Source organism: Rhinatrema bivittatum, chromosome 14, assembly GCF_901001135.1.
Source record: "Rhinatrema bivittatum chromosome 14, aRhiBiv1.1, whole genome shotgun sequence".
NCBI classification, from domain to species: domain Eukaryota; kingdom Metazoa; phylum Chordata; class Amphibia; order Gymnophiona; family Rhinatrematidae; genus Rhinatrema; species Rhinatrema bivittatum.
Window position 1 is genome coordinate 42,754,951 of NC_042628.1, and position 21,038 is coordinate 42,775,988.

A 21,038-nucleotide genomic window follows, 5' to 3' on the forward strand; every position below is an offset into this window, starting at 1 on the left:
AGAAACACTGATCCTAGGCAGTAGCTCTGTAATTAGCCTCAGCTGTATCTCCCAATTAGTAACTCACCTTTCTGTGGCTGCTACCTTTATCCTAATTACTTCTCTGCCAAGGACCTCCAAATTACATTTCTCTGCAGCTCTGTGCTACCTCTTCCTTCTGGCTTTACAATCCCCTAACCAACTCTTACTCACTTTTTCTTTCTGCCTTACGGCACTGTTTCCCCCTGTCTCCCAGATAACCTAAATGTCCTGTCCTTTCAGGCTGCTTTTGCCTGTGTGAAACCCCTGTTTCATCACATTATATGAGAGAAAGTCAAGTAAAACAGCTTGCCTGAGCTAGGTTTGCTGATTTAGCTATGAGTGGAACGAAAAATGAAAGTGACAAAATTGCTCCTACGGACTATAATGCATTTGTGGGCCAGACTATGTATGTTTCAAATAGCCCCTTTTATAACAATTGCTATTTGACAAAACCTAAATTTCTGAAGACATTTACCCTCTGGAACCCAAAAAGACCAGAGGTGGATTGATCTATTTAAGATTTTATAGGAGAATCATAGTCATAGTCTTCTTTCTGTTCTAGCTGGCCCATAATATTATTAGTATTATGAAATCCAAACCTATCTTTTGTTTATTACTATATCCGGATCTGCATCTTACCTTCTGTCCTGCAACCTCTGCATGGAGGGGGAATGTACTTCAGTATAGGTCGATTCCCAGGATCTGAGGTGTAAAAGAAACTGAAAAAGGTGAACACCACCCAAGGCAGAGGCCATCAAAATAGCTAGACTACCATCATCAGCCCTGAGAGGATTGGAGAAAGAAAGAGCGAGTGCGGAATGCAAAACCAGAAACTGAGAATTTAAAGGAAACGTGGCAGAGAGGAGGAAGGAAGGAAAGAAAACAAGGAAAGAAGAGAGAGAGAACAGAGGGAAAGAGAGAAAACATACTAATAAATCTGAAATTAAATACAGGTAGGTAGAAAGCATGTACTGTACATAGATAAACATGGGGCAACATTTTCAAAAGCTTGCATGGAATTTGGATGTCTAAAATAATTTTTCTATTTATAAACAGCCTTTTCAATTTTTTTTTTTTTAGCTCAAGATAGCTTACAACATTTTTCAGTATTTAGTAATTATACCACAGTGGAGTAGAGTGTAGTGGTCTCATGGTTACGGCAGTAGCTGAGAACCAGGAAAACCAAGGATCAAATCCCACAGATGCTTCCTGTAATCTTGGGCAAGTCATTTTACCCTCCATTGCCTCAGATACAAACTTAGGGCCTCATTCACTGAGCTGTACCCTGGGAGTTGCAAAGCTGCTGTAAATGACACTGCCACTTTGTGATTTCCACAGTAGAATACTGTGGGGTAAAATACCAAGGCAGCGAATGCCCCCAGAGAACATGCGATGGCAGCCCTGGGACTGTGGGACTGCCATGGCTTAAAGGGGCCGCTTGGCCCAGAGTATGTCCTCCTTACAGTTGCTGAAACATCCTGGGGGTCTGCAGAGATTCCCTGCCCCTCCCCTGTTTTAAAGTTAGTGCCAGGCCCGGAGCCTAGGGGGCACTCTGGGCCCCTACTGGATCACTAGGGACTCATTTTTAAGGGAGGGTCCAGAGGATGATCCCTGCCTCCAGGGGCCAGATTTTTTGTTGAAGAGGAGGGGTAAGGGGGCGGGGCCTGCAACCAACTAAAATATTTTTTTTAATTTTTGAACTGCCATTTTTAAGGGCAGTGGGAGGGGGAACCGGGGGGTCTCTGCAGACCCCCAGAGTGTTTTAACAACTTTCAGAGAGGGTGCTTACTCTGGGCCAAGTGGCCCCTTTAAGACAGGGCCCTGGGAGCATTAATTTCCCGATGCTTCCATGTAAATAGAGCAGTTTGCAATTTTTCAGACAAGCCGCATTATTTGATTTGCATAATTTAGGGTATGGATAAGCTAATTAGCATCTTACTAACTCCTGACTTTATTACACATCCCACATGGTATTTTGGGGAAAGAAGAAGAATGACTTCTCTACCAGCTACAAAATCCTTATCGGTGAAGAATAAGGCTGCTTGCCGGATAGCCATTTCTGGGGTCAGTGACATCACACTTTGAAGCTTGCCATAGTTACTGCCCAACTTGCCCACCACAGATGTTAGCATTTTCAGTGTCTCTGCTAGACGCACAAAGGCATTTATCCCTCGCAGTGCACAAATGAGGGCCGGGCTGGATGCCAGCTGATCAATGCTCCTCTGCCATGGTATGTCACCCACCTCAAAAGGGGTGATTTCCTTCGCCTGACCTTGGCTGAGACGGGGCAACCACTTCAGACCCAGAAGCTCAAATCCTGTACTTGGTTCTCCTGTGATGGCAAGAGAAATGTTTTAGGTCTAAAAGGAACCTGAATTTTAGATAAACATCTCTTCACAGACCTTTCTTTAGACCTTGTTAATGTGCAATTTGAAGGTAATTTCGCCATAGATCACATAAAAATCAATTCATTGCATCCTTTACACTAAAATTACCCAAGCACAATTACCTGTAATTTGTACACAGAGGTCAATATTCAAAAGCCATTAGTCGGATAACTGAAAAGATATCCATCTAAATGGCTAGCCGAGGATATTCAGCACCGTATGCGCCTAAATTCTAGGCACACATCTCGATAAGTCGGAGGCTTTCTGGGAGGGGGCAGGAGATGTTTCGGAGCGGGCCAGAGTTAGCCGCATTCGATATTCAGTTAGCCGCTTAATCAATGCAGCTAACCCTGGTCAGCCAATAGAGCTGTCCTATAATTAGCTGGTTTGACATAACCAACTAAATTTAAGATAGCCAGGGATATTCAGCAGCGTGGCCATGCCTCTGAATATCCCTGTTAAGTTAGCCAGATAGCTATAACCGGCTAACTTAACTAGCTGCTCCAAGGCTGAATATTGACCTCAGAGGTTTTTCGGGACGATTTACATGCATACTTCTTGAAAATGCAAAAATATGCACCTGCATGTAGACTCCTCCCCCACCCACCCTCAGGAACACGTCTGCTCGCTATAGCTAAATTTATGTACAAACTGGGCATAGGTTTAGCTGCACATTAGGCAGGCAATTTTGTTAAAGGTCATTTCCATGGTTAAAGCACCGTTTACCTATGGAAATGACTTTGAAAATTACCCTCCCTATAACTTCTGGTGGTTATATTTTCTTTCTCACCATGAATGCTAACTAATGGTGGATAATGGATATTTGTTTTGGTAAAAACTACCAGTCTCCCTGTTGGTGCAGTAGTCATAGATGCCAGACAGAATTATTTCATCTTGCCAAAATGTTTTAAATAATTACAAAGTAAATAGCATGTTAAATGAGACTAAACTGAACATTTTCTTATTTACTTACCTTCATTCCATTTGATTTTAAATATTATAAAGTGGTAACACGGGGGCCATTTTTAACTGGCTTCTGGGTACCAAAGATTTTAGGGTAATTTTTAGCCACAAAGTTGCAGCTGAAAACATCCCTAAATTTAGAGGGGCCCCAAATTTGTCCACCTAGATTTAGGGCTCTTTCTGTACACTACGGGTCGGTTACTAAACATAGCAACCTAGCACTGAAAATCAATGCTAAGTGGGTAAGTTCATTCCCTGACCACAGAATCACTTCCAGAGCTGGTAGCATTTTCCTATCAAGTTGCCTAACTTCTTAGGCGGCTGGGTCCTGCTGAAAATGCACCCCATTATTGTTTGTAGATATTATGAGGACAGTTTTCAAAGCCTCCTTATCTGCCATCTTTTGCTCTTTACTTTATTTATCCAAGTAACATGGAAGCATAGTCTATGATGGCAAGCAAACACCAAAACATGAATAATAATTTACCCGGCTAAAGCAGCTCTCTGGAAACTGCCATCCCTCAATCTGGTCTCCCTTATCATGTGTACATTTAGCCAGACTGTGAGGAGGCATTCCCGAGACATGTTTAGATAGGATTCGCTTCTGAAAGGGGATTGCTTCACTTCACTGACAGTTATTTGTCCTATGCAACTTTTTTTTTTTTTTTTTTACAGTATTTTGGATGTGGGGGAGTCGCTTAACCTATGCTGTTTTTTGTTTGTTTTTTTTTACTGGTGGTTGGGGGTGGGGGGAGAGAGAAGGAATAGGCCACTGCTGAATCCTACTTTTTTTATCTGGCTAACTTTAGGACAGAAATTTTTCAAGCTAGAGTTAGCCAGATATCTTTATCTGGCTAGTGCTGATATTCAGCGCTAGCCAAATAAACTTAAGCTCCAAAACATTCTTTCTTATTTGGTTAAGTTTAAGCAGAGTAATAACTTACCCGTCTACAGCATAGCCATTAAGCAAGACAGAAAATTCAAAACTTGGGTTTGCCGATTAACTTCTTAGGGGTGAATTTTCAAACCTTTATGGGGTGAATTTTAAAAGAGTTGCTCACGTTAAAAAGGCCCATATATTACATGAGTATTTGTGCCACGCGTGAGTGACTTGATTTTAAAATGGCCCAGTTATCAGGGTAATTTTAAAACAAGTGTGTGTGCGTCCACATACATACATATCAGCGAGCAAGCGGAGATATGCTGCAATTTTGAATTGAGTGCGCAGTTGCACAGTATGTTTTACAATACATCTCACGCATGTAATATGCACCTAATCTTAAAATATTGCTCAAGAAAACGTACTTTGCATATATTTACGAGGACTTTGCTGGCTTTTGTAGGCGAGGGACAGCTCAGTTTTTCCAAATACTCCACCATATGCCCAGTTAATATCGAGGTCTTCAAGATCCCTCTGGTTCTCCATCCTGCACACCTCACAGTTAACCCAGATCCCTCACCCTGTCCTGTAAGCCCTAAAACCCGAGAGCTTGCTCCTCATCTGGAGCAGCAGTAAAGTTATGCGAGATAACAAGCTGGCATGCGCCGGCATTAAAATATGGAGTTACGCATGTAACTATTGGCCCCGCCCTGGAACAACCATGCTCTGCCCATTCCCTGCCCCTTTTGATGTGTGCACGGTATAAACGCACAGGCTTAGCACTTTATAAAAAAAATACTGAAGGTTTACAGAGGGCGCACCAGTTTTGAGGGACCTCCCTCTCAGTTTTTGCTCTGACTCCATCTGCTGGAAGGGGGACATAACCCACAGTCTGGACTGATCCTGGTACGTACAGGGAATCTGCATTGCTCGTGCGTACATTTTTGCACTAGTAACGCTTTTACAATCAACCTCTATGTGCACGTATGCGCGTGCATGAGCAACCAAAAGCATGGGAAAAAGGGGCAGATTCAGGGAATGTAGGGGCATTTTGGAATGGGGCCAATATTTATGTGCGTAAATCTGTATTTTAAATCTGGCAGCCGCAGAGAGCGGTGGGATGTTAGCTGTGTATATATACTTCTGCTCTTGATGAAGTTTAAGACTGCAAAAATCTCTTTTAGGCCAAAAATGACTGGATGATAGGTCTGAGTAAATTGCAAGGAGTGCAGGCTGAAGAACCACAGGGGTTGGGATTATCTCGAGACAGACTGGGCAAACTGGTGGACTAATGAGTAAACTGGGATTGTCCTTCACGTGCATGTTTTAAAATTCGCTTATGTGCGCACGTTAAAGCCAACAAAACTCTAAAGAAGATACACAAACTACATTTGTTTGTAGAACTACTTAAAATTAGAAGCACACATATGCATGCCTGGTGCATTTTAAATCGCAAGTGCGCAATTGCGTGCATGATTTAAAGTTTCTGCATATGTATGCTCGTATGCGCATACACATACATACAGGCGCCTGTGTACTCATTTTAAAGTTACTGTCCCTGTGCGTAAAAATGCACATATAACATATGCTCTTTTTATTTTTTTTAATAAAAGTCGCAAATGCATATATTTTCACTTTTGTGCTCACATGTAAAAAAGGGGTGGTCTAGAGGCATTTCAGGGCGGGGTCAACACTTACGTGCATATTTTAAAAAACATGCGTATACATTTGCCAACCTACTTGTGTATTTTCATACCTAATTATATGGCAAAAGTGATATTAAACATGATTGTGTAGTATTGACTGGGTGGGAGGACTGGGTGAATTGGGAAGAGTTCAGGCTGAATAACCAGGAAGGTCTCCATAACTAGAGAAGGAGTAGGTGAACATTCAAGCAGTGAGTGATAGGGACTAGAGGGTGCAAAGGCACAATCTGCCTTGATCCTGATAGAAGAGATCTGGAGAAATCCCCAGCCTGATCGGTTCCTGGATGAATATCTCCCGTAGGAGCAGGAACCAAACCTGTCTCGGTCAAAAGCTTTTTGGAGATAGGGAAATACCAACAGTACCTGAATGTAATCTGCTTTGAAGTGCTGAAAAGCAGAATATAAGTAAATAAAATAAAAAGTGGCTAAGAGATTCATGTTCCCCCTGTCTTCTCTGAGCTTCAATAAAATCTTTGCCACTAGCGGAATCAGAGAATATGCATATAGAAGGCCTCTACCCCTATTCAAGGCAAAGATAGTGGAAGATGTGTTTTGCTACTCCTTGGTTCAGGGACCATTCATGTAGTTGTAGAGACCAACTTATTCTGTCTGCTAACCTGTTCTCCACATTGGCAGGTCTGAGAATTCTCCCTTGAGAGATGGTCCAGACCCAAAGCTGGACAGCCTCCTGACAAAGAGTGTATAACCCTGCACCTCCCTGCTTGTTGATGTAATACATTGCCACTTGATTTTTCACCTGTACAAGAATAACTTTGTTGGACAGCTGATCTCTGAAAGCCCCATATTGCATACCAAATTGTTTGGAGCTCCAGGAAGTTTATCTGATGCAGCTTTTCCTAGGTGGATCAAGAGCCTCTGGTGCAGAATCCATCTATAGGAGTTCCCTAACCCTGGTTGGATGCATCCATCTTGAGGACAATATGGATCAGATAAATTTGGAAAAGGATTCCCTTGGCCAGATTGGAATTGTCCCATCACCAGGAGAGAGAGTTCCTGAGAGTTTGAGTATTCAGATGCTGTTGTGGGGATCCTACATGGCCTCACCAATCTGCTACATTCTTTGAAAGCATGAATAAACATGTGGATAAGGATGAGCAGTTGATATAGTGTATCTGGATTTTCATAAAGTTTTTGACAGTATATGTCATGAGAGGCTCTTGAGGAAATTAAAAAGATATGGGATAGGAGGCAGTGTTCTATTATGGAGTGAGAACTAGTTAAAAGATAGAAAAATTTAAAATATTGTTATTTTATTATTTTGTTTTGTTACCCGCCATGAACAAGATTTGGTAATATGGTGGGCTATAAATTCCTGCAAATAAATAAATAAAACAGAGTAGAGCTAAATGATCAATTTTCTCAATGGAGAAAGGTGGGTAGTGGAGTGCCCAGGGATCTGTACAGAAACCACTGCTTTTTACCATGTTTATAAATGGCCTAGAGATGGAACAATGTGAGGTAATCACATTTGTTGATGATGCAAAATTATTCAAAGTTGCTAAATCACAAGAGGATTGTGAAAAATTGCAGGCGGACCTTGTGAGACTGGGCATCCAAATGGTGGATGACATTTAAAGGGGATAAACACAAAGTGGTGCACGTAGGGAAGACCAACCCAAATTATAGCTACACAATGCAAGATTCCAAATTGGAAGTCACCACCCAGGAACAGGATCTAAGCATCATCATGAATAATATGTTAAAATCCCCTGCTCAGTGTGCGGTGGCAGCCAAGAAAGCAAATAGAATGCTAGGAATTATTAGAAAAGGAATGAAGAATAAAACATAGGGTATCATTATGCCTCTGTATCGCTTCATAGTACAACCTCAGCTTGAGAATTGTGTGCAGTTCTGGTCATCGCATTTCAAAAAAGATATAGTGGAATTAGAAAGCATACAGAGAAGGGAAACCAAAATGATAAAAGGGATGGAAGAATTCCCTTATGAGGAAAGGCTAAAGAGGTTAGGGCTCTTTAGCTTGGAGAAGAGATGTATGAGGGGAGATATAATTGAGATCTATAAAATAATGAAAATGCAAATCTATTTACTTTTTCAAGAAGTACAAAGACTAGGGGACATTTAATAAAGTTGTTAGGGAATAGATTTACAACACATTGGAGAAAATTGTTTTTAGTCAATGCATAATTAAACTCTAGAATTTTTTGCTAGACGATGTGGTAAAAGCTGATAGTGTAACTGGATTTAAAAAGGTCTGAACAAGTTCCTGGAAGAAAAGTCCATAAAACATTACTAAAGTGGACTTGGGGAAACCTACTGCTTAACTCTGGGGTAAGTAGCTTGGGACCTTGCCAGGTACTTGTGACCTGAATTAGTCACTTTTGGAAACAGAATACTCAGCTTGATTGTCCTTTGGTCTGACCCAGTATGGCAAATCTAATGTTAGGTTTTTATGTTCTAAGTGTATGGGAGAAAAATAGACTTTTCAGCCATCATACTACCTGTATAAAATCTTGTTAAAAAATCTCAGAGGATAACTTTCAAAGAACTCCATGTGGCTCCATATACACGCAAATATACCCATGCAGATATCAATGTTCCATCTCATTTTTAGAAGGCTACTTTTCTTTTGTGCAATTTTTTATAAGCTGAGCTCAAATTTGTGTGCTACGAACAAATATAATACAAATAATATTGGGATTTCATGTGTACGCTATGTTTTACTGTGTGCGCAGGATTCATGACCCGTGTGCGTGTGCACATGTGCACAATTTAGGAGGAAACAGTAGTGGAGATCTGCTACAGCATTTTATAACTTGCGCTTATCAAATACGCCCAGATTATAGAATATGCATATGTCTATCCCCTAACATAAAAAAAAAAATAAAAATTATTATATCCTCTAGTGCAATAATTGTGAGCAGGGAATAGCGATCAGGTAAACAAATATAACAAAAGCTATGATCCCAAACAATCCATGCAATTAATCGTGTAAGTACACAGTATAATGGTTGCAGACAGACCTCATATCAAGGCATACATTTTCGTTGCTGTTTAGCAAAAGGTATACCGGCAATATAATCATAGGTCTTAGATGTATTTTTTTATGAAGCTTTTCTTGTTGCTCAGGTGCAATAGTGCATAGTCCATTCGTGACCTATATTAGGTTATTATAAGAGGTTTTACTTAGCTTGATAAGCAATATGGAGAATCGCCAGAGACATGGTCGTGAGGTCTTAAAAGCTTCATAAAAAAATACATCTAAGACCTATGATTATATTGCCGGTATACCTTTTGCTAAACAGCAACGAAAATGTATGCCTTGATATGAGGTCTGTCTGCAACCATTATACTGTGTACTTACACGATTAATTGCATGGATTGTTTGGGATCATAGCTTTTGTTATATTTGTATCCCCTAACATATACATGTATGTTTCCTTATGCACAAATATTTGCAATAAATTGAAAGTGCATACTTTTCTTACCTATGTTAAAAACACATGCATTTATATTTTACAGGCAAAAAGACTGTGGTTTGCTCACGTAAAAGCCTGTTAACAAGTAGAAGTCAGTATATTTTAAAACATGCACAGGTAATTGAAATCACAGTTTGCTGAAACCTCCACCAGTTCATCCAGTCCTTCTCCACGTTATCAAGACCCTTCTAGTTTTTCACTCTGAACTACCCCCAGTTTACCCAGATCTTCCACTTAACCAATAGACATCAATTACACAAGATAATTAGCAGGTGTAAAAATACTCAAATGACTTGCCAAATATGCTTGAGACTCAGGCTCTTAAGTCTCTTATAAATTAGTAACTTGCGTGAGTACCTCTTGGCTGTGCCCCTACACCATCCTATTTTTATATGCGTAAATGTGCATACGAGACTGGAATTACACGCGTAATTTTGATGTTTATAAAATAACAAGTACACTCTACTTTCATGTGTATATGCTAATTTTGCCTGAAAATGTTTTGAAAATTCACCCCTCAGAAAGTGAAATACAAACATTCCTCGGTATGTCCATACATCAGGCCCAGTACCTCATTACAGAAAATCACATTTTGAGGATCGAAATTGATATATCACCAAACACTATTATCTAGTATTGCTGTTTTAGAAAAGTGTTCCCCCCCAAATTTGAATGCAAAGGAAAACTAGTAAAGCTCTACTTGTTTCAGCTTCTTTATTACTGTGGTAACCACTGGCTGGGCCCTGGAGAAACATAGCACTTCCTGTACAAATGAATTATACTGTCACCTCACTTCTGCAGAGCCAATGAGGGGAAAAGTTATTTGACCTGGGCCTCAACCTTAAAGGAGCCTCAAATATTTTTTGATGCCTTATTTTGATTTCTAGTGTAATCATTTTTTATTTTTATTATGGTTACGGACCTCAAAAGCTGGAAGTGGTTCAGACCTCAGAGAGCCTGGACTTCTGCACCCTGTGGAAGGGGGACAGAGTTTCTGTAAGACAGTTTTTGCCCAGTTGGTTTTGAAGGTTTATGAAGGTCTTACAATGAGCTCCAGCTGAATTTTGCACACAATGACCTATGCTATTATGATTGTCTTCTTTTCGCTTTGTGAGAACACTGCTGGTCTTTGAAACTTTGTGAGTCCTTCTAGTTAGTATCACAAAATGCGATGCATGCTTTGTCAGCAAAATGTATATGTTGAAGAAAAATATAATTTTAGTGCCACCAATTGCTGAAACAATGTACTGCAGCCATTTGATGAAACAAGGGAGCATAAGAGAATAGAAGGTACAATCTTTTGAGAGTTTTATGCTTTACAACCGTTGCTTTTTAATCACAGAAAGACAAAGAAAATCCTAAAGAAAAAAAACATAAATGTGTCTTAGAGATGTAGGAGTCAGACATCATCCCAAGAACAATCACTGAAATACTGTTAAATTAAACCTATAGTCTCCATGGGAAGGAACGTCATCTAGTGACTGCAGTGGTGTGCAGTGACATTTATAATAGGGGATTCGGTGTCGATTCCTCCTCAGCCCCTCTCTACTTCTATTCCCCTCCCCCCCACGGCTTCATCAGTCTCGCTCCCTCTTTCCCCTTTTCCCAACATAGAAAAGACAGTTGGAACCGATATGGCATTAGGCCTTTTGTAATATGCATTGGGTGTGGGCTTGGCCCTCAGAAAGTCATGAGTAAAACTCCCATACCAAAACAGCACCAACTTCTGGCACTCAAACAATAACAACCCTATCTATAAAAAGTCAGCACTGCAAATATTACACCAATATGCCACCTATTAGGTAAACAGAACAAGCCAGGCCACCTAAAAATATTTGCAAAATAAAAAATACATGTACCTAAAAATGTACAAAAGCTTTTAAAACTACATAGGCCTTTTCTTCAGATGTCAGTCAGATACATTCACATCTAAAGGCAGGTCCTATATTATCTCAATAGCTCGTGTTTAGTATTTTGGGATAATGCTTACATAGTCCAATAAAAGCTATCACAGTCTGCCAAGAATACAGTTTACCCCAAGAGACAAATCTGCCATATCAAAACAATATTAACTCCCAGGACTCAAACATCAACCACCCTATGCAGGAAAGAGCAGCATTGCAAATATTAAATCAATAAAATATTTAAAAACAGCAGACGTATGAAATAAAATCCAACAATTAAAACGCATAGGGATAAAAAAAAAAACCCTCTGCTCTCCCTACCTGTGAACTTTTGATTACCAGTCAACCAGAGATTGTCCTGGAGAAGGGAGGAAGAGGTTGCACAAACTTTATCCTCTTTTTCTTCCCCATACACACACTAACACACATGTTCATTCTATTTCACACACACACACACACAGGCACTCTCTCACAATTGGTGGCTCTCTCTTACACACATACACACAGGCATCCTCTCACACTCAGTGGCTCTCTCTCCCTTTTAAACACACACACACACACACACACACACACTCTCACATAATGGCTCTCTCTCCTTCACACACAGACATTCTCTCACTCACTGGCTTTCACACACAGACATTCTCTCACTCACTGGCTTTCACACAAAAAAGGCACACTCTCCCTCTTAGAGGCTCTCTCTATCTCACACACATTCACACTATATGGCTTTCTCTCCCACACATATAGGCACTCTTTCACATTCAGTGGCTCTCTCCTCCCTCACAAATATATATAGGCACTCTCTTACACTCAGTGGCTCTCTCTACAGGCACTCTCTCCCTGTCAATGTCACACTCTCCCTCACACACACACACACATACACACATAACCACAGAGGCTCTCTCTCCCCCACATACACATAGGCATTCTCTCACATTCAGTGTATCTCTCCCCCTTACACACATAAAGGCACTTGCTCCCACTCAGTGGCTCTCACACAAACAGGTACTCTCTCACACAAAAGAGGCACACAATGACACTCAGTGGCTCTCACACACATAAGCATTCTCACAAAAAAAGGCATTCTCACACTCAGTGGCTCTCTCTCACTCACACACACATACTCAGCACTCTCTCACATTCAGTAGCTGTCTCCATACAGACACAGGCACTCACTCACAGTCAATGGCTCGCTCTCTCTCAGACCCTCACACACATACATACTCACACACACACACTCTCACGTTCAGTGGCTCTCTCTCCCTCAAACACACATATACATACTCAGGCACTCACATTCAGTGGCTCTTTCCACATACATAGAGACAGACACAGGCACACCCTCACACTTAAGGACTCTCTCTCTCACACACAGACACAGGCACTCTCTCACATTCAGTGGCTTTCTCCACACAAACACATATAGACAACACCCACATGCACACACACAAACAGAGACAAACACAGACATGCTCTCACATTTAGTGGCTTACATGCTCTCTCTCTCTTTCACTCACTCAGGCTCAGGGCCTCCTGTTCTCTTCTCTGCCTCTTCGTCATGCCACCAGGCCACAGGTCCTCTCTTTTTCAGCTGCAGCGGTATGGGCTCCACAGCAGTCTGCTGGATCACATGTTTTTTGTGGCATGGATTGTAGCAGGAGTTTGGTGAATTCATTTAAAGGTAGATTTTTTTTTAAAATGCACGGGCATCCATGTGCATACGGTTCCCAGCGCAGGTACAAGGGCCGCGCCAATTTTATAACATGCATGCGCCACCGTGCGCATGTTATAAAATCCGATACCCGTGCGCACATGCTTGCCCGATGTTGTATCGATGGTGCATCTGCGCACGGGTGACCAGTCACATGCGTAGGGGAGGGGAATTTTTGAAAAATATGCACAGTGATGTGAGTAGGACTTTCCCAGTTCCCTCTCTGTCCACTCCAATTAAGAAGCGGACTGAGAGGGAACGTCCCGATCCCCATAACTACCTGTTATGAATCTCCGTGCGGAGTTAGCAATCTGTTGGAAAAGCTTTGTGTTAGAGCTGGGAGTAGCAATCTGTTAGCGAGTTGCTAGGGAGTTAGCAATCTGATGTATATCTGCTGCTCGAGTTGGCAATCTGTATGGAGAAGATGCTTATGGAAGGAGCAATCAGATAGGAGGAGCAATCTGTAGAGAAAGCTCTGATATAGTGCTGGGTGGATCCCTGGTCCAATGGCAGATGACCATGCTCTCGGGAGGATACCCCGAGAGGGACCACCGGCTAGGCTGGAGTATGGAGACACACACACACATTAGTTCTTTTATTAAACAGGTTATTAGAAACCACCAGAGGTGCCAGTAGTGAGCTGATATGCCCAGCAGGGCTGTAGGCCCTCAGGTACTGGAACAACAATCCCAGGATGACTGAGCTGTTGAGAAACTGTAGAAAGTGAGTAGGCAGAGTAGGCAGAGTTCATGAATAGAACTAGATGACAAAACTCACGTAAGGTCTCAAGTAAGCTCAGGAGCTGGAAAGGATTAGGCCCTCGAGGAGTGAGTACCTGGTTCCAGGGAAAGCTCTGAGAGAGCGATGGTAACTCACAGTTGTTTGTAGCAGTGATAGCTTCCAGGCAGTAGAGAATCTTCAGAGTGTCCAGGAACATGGGCCCTCGAGGAGCGAGTACCGATTCCTATCTGAATCTGAAAGTAAAGAAAAAGAGCGAGGCCCCCGAGGAGCGGGTACCTCTGGTAAGTCCGAGGAGGCAGAGTAACTTGGATAGCCGAAGCGAGTACGTAGTCGTATGCTTATCCTTGCTAACTCGATTTGTTAGCGTTTTCAAATACCTTTAAATATTGGAAGCAGATGACGTCATCTCAGGGGGATGCCCCAGAGATTCGTGCCCTTGCTGGTAAAAGAGTCGGAATGCGTGCACGCCCTTGCCATCAGGACATGATGGTGGAGTTGCAGCGTCGAGCCGGTCCGGGGACGCTGGAAGGAGACGGCATAGAGACACCGTGGTAGCCAGCCGTCCATCAGACCCGGAGGGAGTCGCCACAGAGGTAAAGAGGGCAGAGTGAGGGCGTCGAGCAGCAACGGACGCAACACTACCCTTCCTACCTCTTCCCCTCTCTTCCCCAACCCCTAATTCCTCTATTAGATTTTTTTGTTTGTTTCAAAACTTACTTCATTTTCCGATGTGAAGTTTTGTGCACCGGCTGGCTACCGGCGTGCTTCCCCGGGATAGGATCTAATGGCCTCTGTCCCAGTTGGCCCCTGCCCCTCCCTGCTCAGACCCCGCCACCTGGTCCACCCCTTTTGGATGGCCAGGCACTTCTGCGCATATCGGGAGATATGAGTGTGACTGAACAGTTTCTAAAATGCGCTCAGCGCACGCACGTACCATCAGGTACATATCTCCCAGATTTTACATGCGTGGTCTTTTGAAATTTAGGCCGTTAGTCTCTCTGCTATGGTTTTGTCATCCCTAAGTGCTCCTTTTACCCCTTGATAATCTAATGGTCCAACTGACTCCCTTGCAGGCTTTTTACCTCAAATGTACCCGATAAAGTTTTTGTTATGAGTTTTGCTTCCACAGCAAGCTTCTTTTCAAATTCTCTCGTTGCCTTCTTTATCACTGCTTTGCATCTGACTTGCCAGTGTTTATGCTGTTTTCTGTTTTCTTCATTCAAATCTCTTTTCCATTTCTTGAAATATGTTATTTTAGATATAGCCTCTCTCACCTCACCATTCAACCTTGCTGATAGTTGTTTAGCCTTCTTTCCACCTTTTCTAATGTGTGGAATACATCTGGGCTTCCAAGACGATATTTTTAAACATCCATTTGCTGAGACAGATAGCTATGCTTCTTCGCTTTCGCTTGATGTTCTGCAATGGTGACAATATCAATGACATGGAACCCTTTGCTTTCTTCAGATGAGCAAAACGGCCCCCTCAGCTTTTATCAGTGCTCAGTGTCAATGAAAGAAAATGCCCTCTCAATACTGATGCATCACCAGTATCCAGTGCAGTTCCTAGGCCCTTTGAAATTGATGCTTCCAATGCCAATGCAGAGGGCTTGGAGTTGTCCAACCCACTGAATGTTTCAATGAGCTCTAACCAGGTTTGACAAACTCTGGGAGTCAGCTTCCCACACGTGGAATTCTGAGATGCTGTAATCATAACCAATACACAGCAGACATCTCTCAAATAGGTCACCCATAAGATGGAAGAAGCCTGCGCATGTTCAGTAGAATTTTGAAAGATCCAGAAGCTGTGAGGTCACCGATACAGCAGCTGCTCTGTCTGATAACACAACCCACCTGTGAGGACTCTAACATCCTGCTTATCCTCAGAGAACTATGTAAAGCTTTGAAAATAATGTTGTTGTACGCCAAATTAGAATTTACTTGTATACACAGACATTTGACATTTTAAGGGACCAACAAAAAAGATGCTATAACATAAGCATTCAAGGTCACCAAGATCCTATTTTCAGATAAAGGGTGAGGATTACTACTTGTAATGTGGGTGCTGAAATGTTGCTTAGTACACAAAAGTATGCCTTTATTTTAAGAAGGATAATTGCACGTTTTATTTAAGAAATTACAATATTTTCATTCTCTTTGAAAAACGAGTTCCTTCTTCAATCACAATACAATTCAACAGGAAGTGGTGGTAGTGATGTGTATGGGCTCATTTTATCAATTCCACCTTCACCCATCCTTCACAACAAATATTCTGTCAAACTGCTTCTGAAATCTGGCACCCCTAGGCAAAAGCATTTTGGTAAATGTGTTATTACCTGGATCTGGGTGTTGCTTCTTTATGGTCGGGCGAAGGATTTGGCGCAGGAAATCACCACTGTTCAGCATGGTGCCCTGCCCTGTTATTGTGAGGATGACAACCTGTTCAGTCTCGGGGTTGGATGCATAGTTCCGTCTGGAGAAAATGTCTTCGGCAAGATTCCCAGACTCTGGCAGTGTATTTAGGCTGCCTCCTGCACAGGTGCAAGATGAAAACAGACATAGATTCAGGACCCTCGACTATAGGAAAGCTGTATCCCATAATCTGCTATGCTACCAGTGCTTACCCAGTAAATACCTAAATGTCTATCTTAATGAAAAAACTATCCCGCATGAAAAATGTCACTCTACAGTAAATCAAAACATTTTCCTTAATCAGGCTAAAATAATTGTCCTAGAATCATCCTGTCCATTCACTACAAGGGAATTTGCATAAAGAAGATCTTATTAGTTAGCGAAATGAGCCAATTTTTATACAAATTTCTTAAAATAATAGTTAGAAAACAAGCTCCCAATCCACTCAGTGTGCTATCTTATGGAGAAACTTAGACTTACCTGTTTATATCACCAGTATATATGTGGAGCACAGAACCTAGGTGAATCAGTATCCTATCGACAAAGCTAATAATGAAACAATTAAACTACAAAACATCAACAACTTCTTAACTGCAAATATTATATATTTAATTAATATAAAAGAAGATCCTTCTCAATTAGAAATCAATTTTTATATTTAAAAAACTGGCAAGTTTCTTTTCTTGTATTTAAAGTTTAACTTTCGAGGTGTGTTTCTGAACTGGTGTAGACCGCACCTTGAAAACTGTGTACAATTCTGGTTGCCGCATCTCAAAAAAGATATAGTTGCAATGGAGAAGGTACAGAGAAGGGCAACCAAAATGATAAAGGGGATGGAACAGCTCCCCTATGAGGAAAGGCTGAAGAAGTTAGGGCTGTTCAGCTTGGAGAAGAGATGGCTGAGGGGAGATATGATAGAGGTCTTTAAGATCATGAGAGGTCTTTAACGAGTAGATGTGAATCGGTTATTTACACTTTCGAATAATAGAAGGACTAGGGGGCATTCCATGAAGTTAGCAAGTAGCACATTTAAGACTAATCGGAGAAAATTATTTGTCACTTAACGCACAATAAAGCTCAGGAATTTGTTGCCAGAGGATATGGTTAGTACAGTTAGTGTAGCTGAGTTCAAAAAAGATTTGGATAAGTTCTTGGAGGAGAAGTCCATTAACGGCTTTTAATCAAGTTTACTTAGGGAATAGCCACTGCTATTAATTGCATCAGTAGCATGGGATCTTCTTAGTGTTTGGGTAATTGCCAGGTTCTTGTGGCCTGGTTTGGCCTCTGTTGGAAACAGGATGCTGGGCTTGATGGACCCTTGGGTCTGACCCACCATGGCAATTTCTTATGTTCTTATGAAATTATCAGGAAAGTCTAAATTTTTCCTTCCTTTGCTTTCTGCTACACCGGTCCAGACTGACTGGGAAGTACCAAAGCCCAATTATTCTGGGTGGGAGGATGTTAAACCCACGTTAAAAACACCTGCTCTGAAAGCAGTATTGGGTTTTGTTTTGTTGGGTATTTTTTAGAACAACCATTATGTAACATTTTGTAAAAGAGTATAAAGTAGACCAAGTAGCTGCTTTACAAATATCTAGTGGACTTTCAGCACCTACCTCCGTTCAAGAGGCAGACTCTGCTCTTGTCAAATGTGTGCTGATTATTTTAAGAGCCTTTTTACCTTTTAACATATATGCCAATGTTTTTGTCTCCTTTAGCCAACTTGCTATTGGAGTAAGATCCTTAATTGATACCTGTTTAATCGGCTCTAAAGGAGCTGATACTAAAACCCATAGTACCAAATTTAGATTCAATTGAGGAATAATTGTTCTGAATGAAGGATGTAATCTCTTTACTTCCTTTAAAAAACGCACTACATCTGGATGAGAGGCCACAGAAATTTCTTTTGATCTACCCCTGTAACACGTAATTGCTGCTACTTTAAAAAAAATTGAAGTCTACACCTTTCTCTAAACCTTTTTGTAGAAAAGTTAAGATCATAAAAATATCTTCTCACAGGATGACCTATGTACTTCTTTACAATATGATTCAAATTTATTTATTTTATTTATTTATTTTATTTCGGGTTTTTATATACCGGCATTCGAGAACGCAGTCCCATGCACAACATACCGTATATGCAAGCAGTAGATGTTGTATTTTTTCTAACTTTTAATAAGGTGGAGATCACTGAGGGTGAGTACCCCTTTTTTACTAATCTAGATCTCTCAAGAGCCATGCTGTAAGATAGAATGGAGATGGTTTTTCCATTACTATCCGACCTTGAAATAGAAACCCTGAAAATCTTAAGGGCTGATCGACTGCTAAAAGGTCTGAATACCATGGTCTCTTTGCCCAATCCATTGCTATTAGCACAACTTGAGATTTCCCCTCTCTGTTTTTCTTAGGGTACAACCTATTAGGGAGTAGAACTCCCTCTGACCATGTCTGTACTAGTGTGTCTCTTCCTTTGCTTCCTTATTCCTTCCTTCTGCTGAAGAAACAATGCACTTTCATATTCATGTGTGTTGCCATTAAATCCATCTGGGATGTGCCCCATCGCTAGACTACTCTCTGATATGCCTCTTGGCTGAGCTCCCATTCTCCTGGATCTAATAGATTTCTGCTTAGAAAGTTGGCCTGCATATTTAGTTAACTTGCAATATGAAAGGCTGAGATCTGCTGGAGATTCCTTTCTCCCCATGGAAACAGGAGATTTGTCTCTTTAAATTACCCCCCTGACTTCAAGTGCTGCCTTGCTTGTTTATGTATGTAATAGCTGTTGCATTGTCGAACAGAAGCCTCACTGCCTTTCCCTATAGCAGGGGCAGAAAATGAAGTTATGCCAACCTGTTGATTTGCCAAGATACCTCCTTTTTGGACCAATGTCCTTGAACAAATTGATTTTTTTCATTGTGCTCCCCAACCTATCAAACTTGCATCTGTTGTTCCTACTATTCATGATGGAAGAGTTGAGCATGACTCCTTTTTCTATGTTCTCTTTGTTCATCCACCATAGTAGACTTCTTTTTACTGAAAATGGGAAGGGGAGTTGACATTCATTTTGTTACTGGGGAGACCAACGAGATGGGAGTGAAAACTGTAGAGGCCTCATGTGTGCTCCCAACCAAGGAACTAAATCTATGGTTGCTGCCATTGCTCCTAGGAATTGAAATTAGTCCCAAGTTCTTGGGGCTTGCATTGCAAGAAACCTTATTTGTTCTATAATGTTCATCACTTGTTTGTTAGAAATATACAACCTATCTCAGTATCAAATTGAGCCCCCAAATATTCTATTTTCTGGGATGGTTGAAAATTGCTCTTACCAAAATTTACTACCCAACCTAACCATTCCAAAAATGCTACTATTATCTTTGAGAAATCTGTTCCCTCCTGAAATGATTTGGCTCTGATCAATCAACCGTGTAGATATGGGTATACCATTATCCCTGTTTTTCTTAAATATGTTGCCATCACTATCATAACTTTGGTGAAAGTTCATGGGGTTGTTGCCAGCCCAAATGGAAGTGCTCGGTACTGAAAATGCTTCCCAGCTATACAGAAGCAAATATATTTCTGATGATTTTCTTATATCACAATGTGAAAATAAGGCTCTGACACATCCAATGAGATATTCACCTTTTCTTACTGATAAAATGGCTGAATGAAGCGTCTCCATTCTGAAATGTGGGACTGCTAAACATTTGTTTACTCCTTTTAGATCCAGAATTGGTAAGAAAGAACAGTCTATTTTTGGAATTCCAAAGTAAATTGAGTAACAACCTTATTCTTTCTTGCTCTTGAACTGCTTTTAGCATTAGCAATTTGGATAGTGCTGACTGGAACTGTAGCTTTCTTTGTTGGTTTTATACATGGTTGAAATCATGAAAGCATGAGGCACTGTTATCAATAACTCTAATGAATAACCTCTTTGGACGATATTTAAGACCCACTAGTCTGTGGTAATGTGGATCCACTCATTGAAAATAGTTGAAGACATCTGTCTATTGGCTTTATGTGTAGAACTACATTGGGTATTGTGCTGAATTTCAGATCTTGCTTTTCTGGATCCTCGAAGGGACTGAAATCTTCCCCTATTTCTTAAAGGCTGACTGAAGAATTGATTTCCAGATATTTATCTTCAGGAATCACGGAACTGTCCATGACCTCTATTAAACCTAAAATGTTGAACTCATAGTAATTTTCTAACACCTACTGCTAGAGCTAAAGATCATGAAGACATTCTTATGAGATCATAAAGGCTGACAGAAAGATAAGCCACTACAGATTCAAGCTGTGTAATGTCATCACCTTCATTAAATTGCTATATCCATTTTAGTAGGGCTCTAGTTACATAACTTGTACAGATTGCCATCTAAATAGCTAAAGTATTTGATGAAAACACATGCTTTAGTAAGAGCTCTATCTTTCCATTTTGAGAGTCCTTAAATATGGCACCCCCTTCCACAGGAATAGTTTTTCTGATCACTGCTGCAACCAATGCATTAATTTGTGACATTTGTATTACATGCTCCTGTACCTCTAAAGGTAGAGAATATAGCTTTGAATACATTTTTTAAGTCTTAAGAGCAGACTCTGGTGAGTTCCATTCAGATAAAATCATATTCTCCAGTTCTGAATGAAGAGGGAATGCTGTTGATGCTTTACGCATACCCTTTATTATTGTATCGTAATACCATATGGAATCTCCTCCGTCTTATATCATGTGCACCCACTTGTTAGTGCTAGTTAGCCGGATAAATAGCAACTTTTCTGGCTAAGTGGAGGTTGCCATATAGCAGGGTAAGCAACTTATTTGGCTAAATAGTTAGCTGGATATCCAGTGGGCGGAT

The 21,038-nt window shown here is 41.0% G+C and overlaps 1 protein-coding gene across 3 annotated transcripts in view; it reads right to left on the reverse strand.

The window, feature by feature from the left end:
* C14H16orf71 (chromosome 14 C16orf71 homolog) overlaps window positions 1-21,038 on the reverse strand; it is a 386,375-nt gene that overhangs the window by 181,700 nt on the left and 183,637 nt on the right. For 2 of the 3 annotated variants that reach the window (XM_029576717.1, XM_029576716.1), the window contains exons 20-22: window positions 16,110-16,304; window positions 2,027-2,353; window positions 661-723 (exon numbers count right to left, since the gene is read on the reverse strand). In XM_029576717.1, the coding sequence (XP_029432577.1) occupies window positions 661-723; window positions 2,027-2,353; window positions 16,110-16,304 (585 nt within the window). The remainder of the gene's footprint in view (window positions 1-660; window positions 724-2,026; window positions 2,354-16,109; window positions 16,305-21,038) is intronic. The other variant, XM_029576718.1, reaches the window with a different exon arrangement.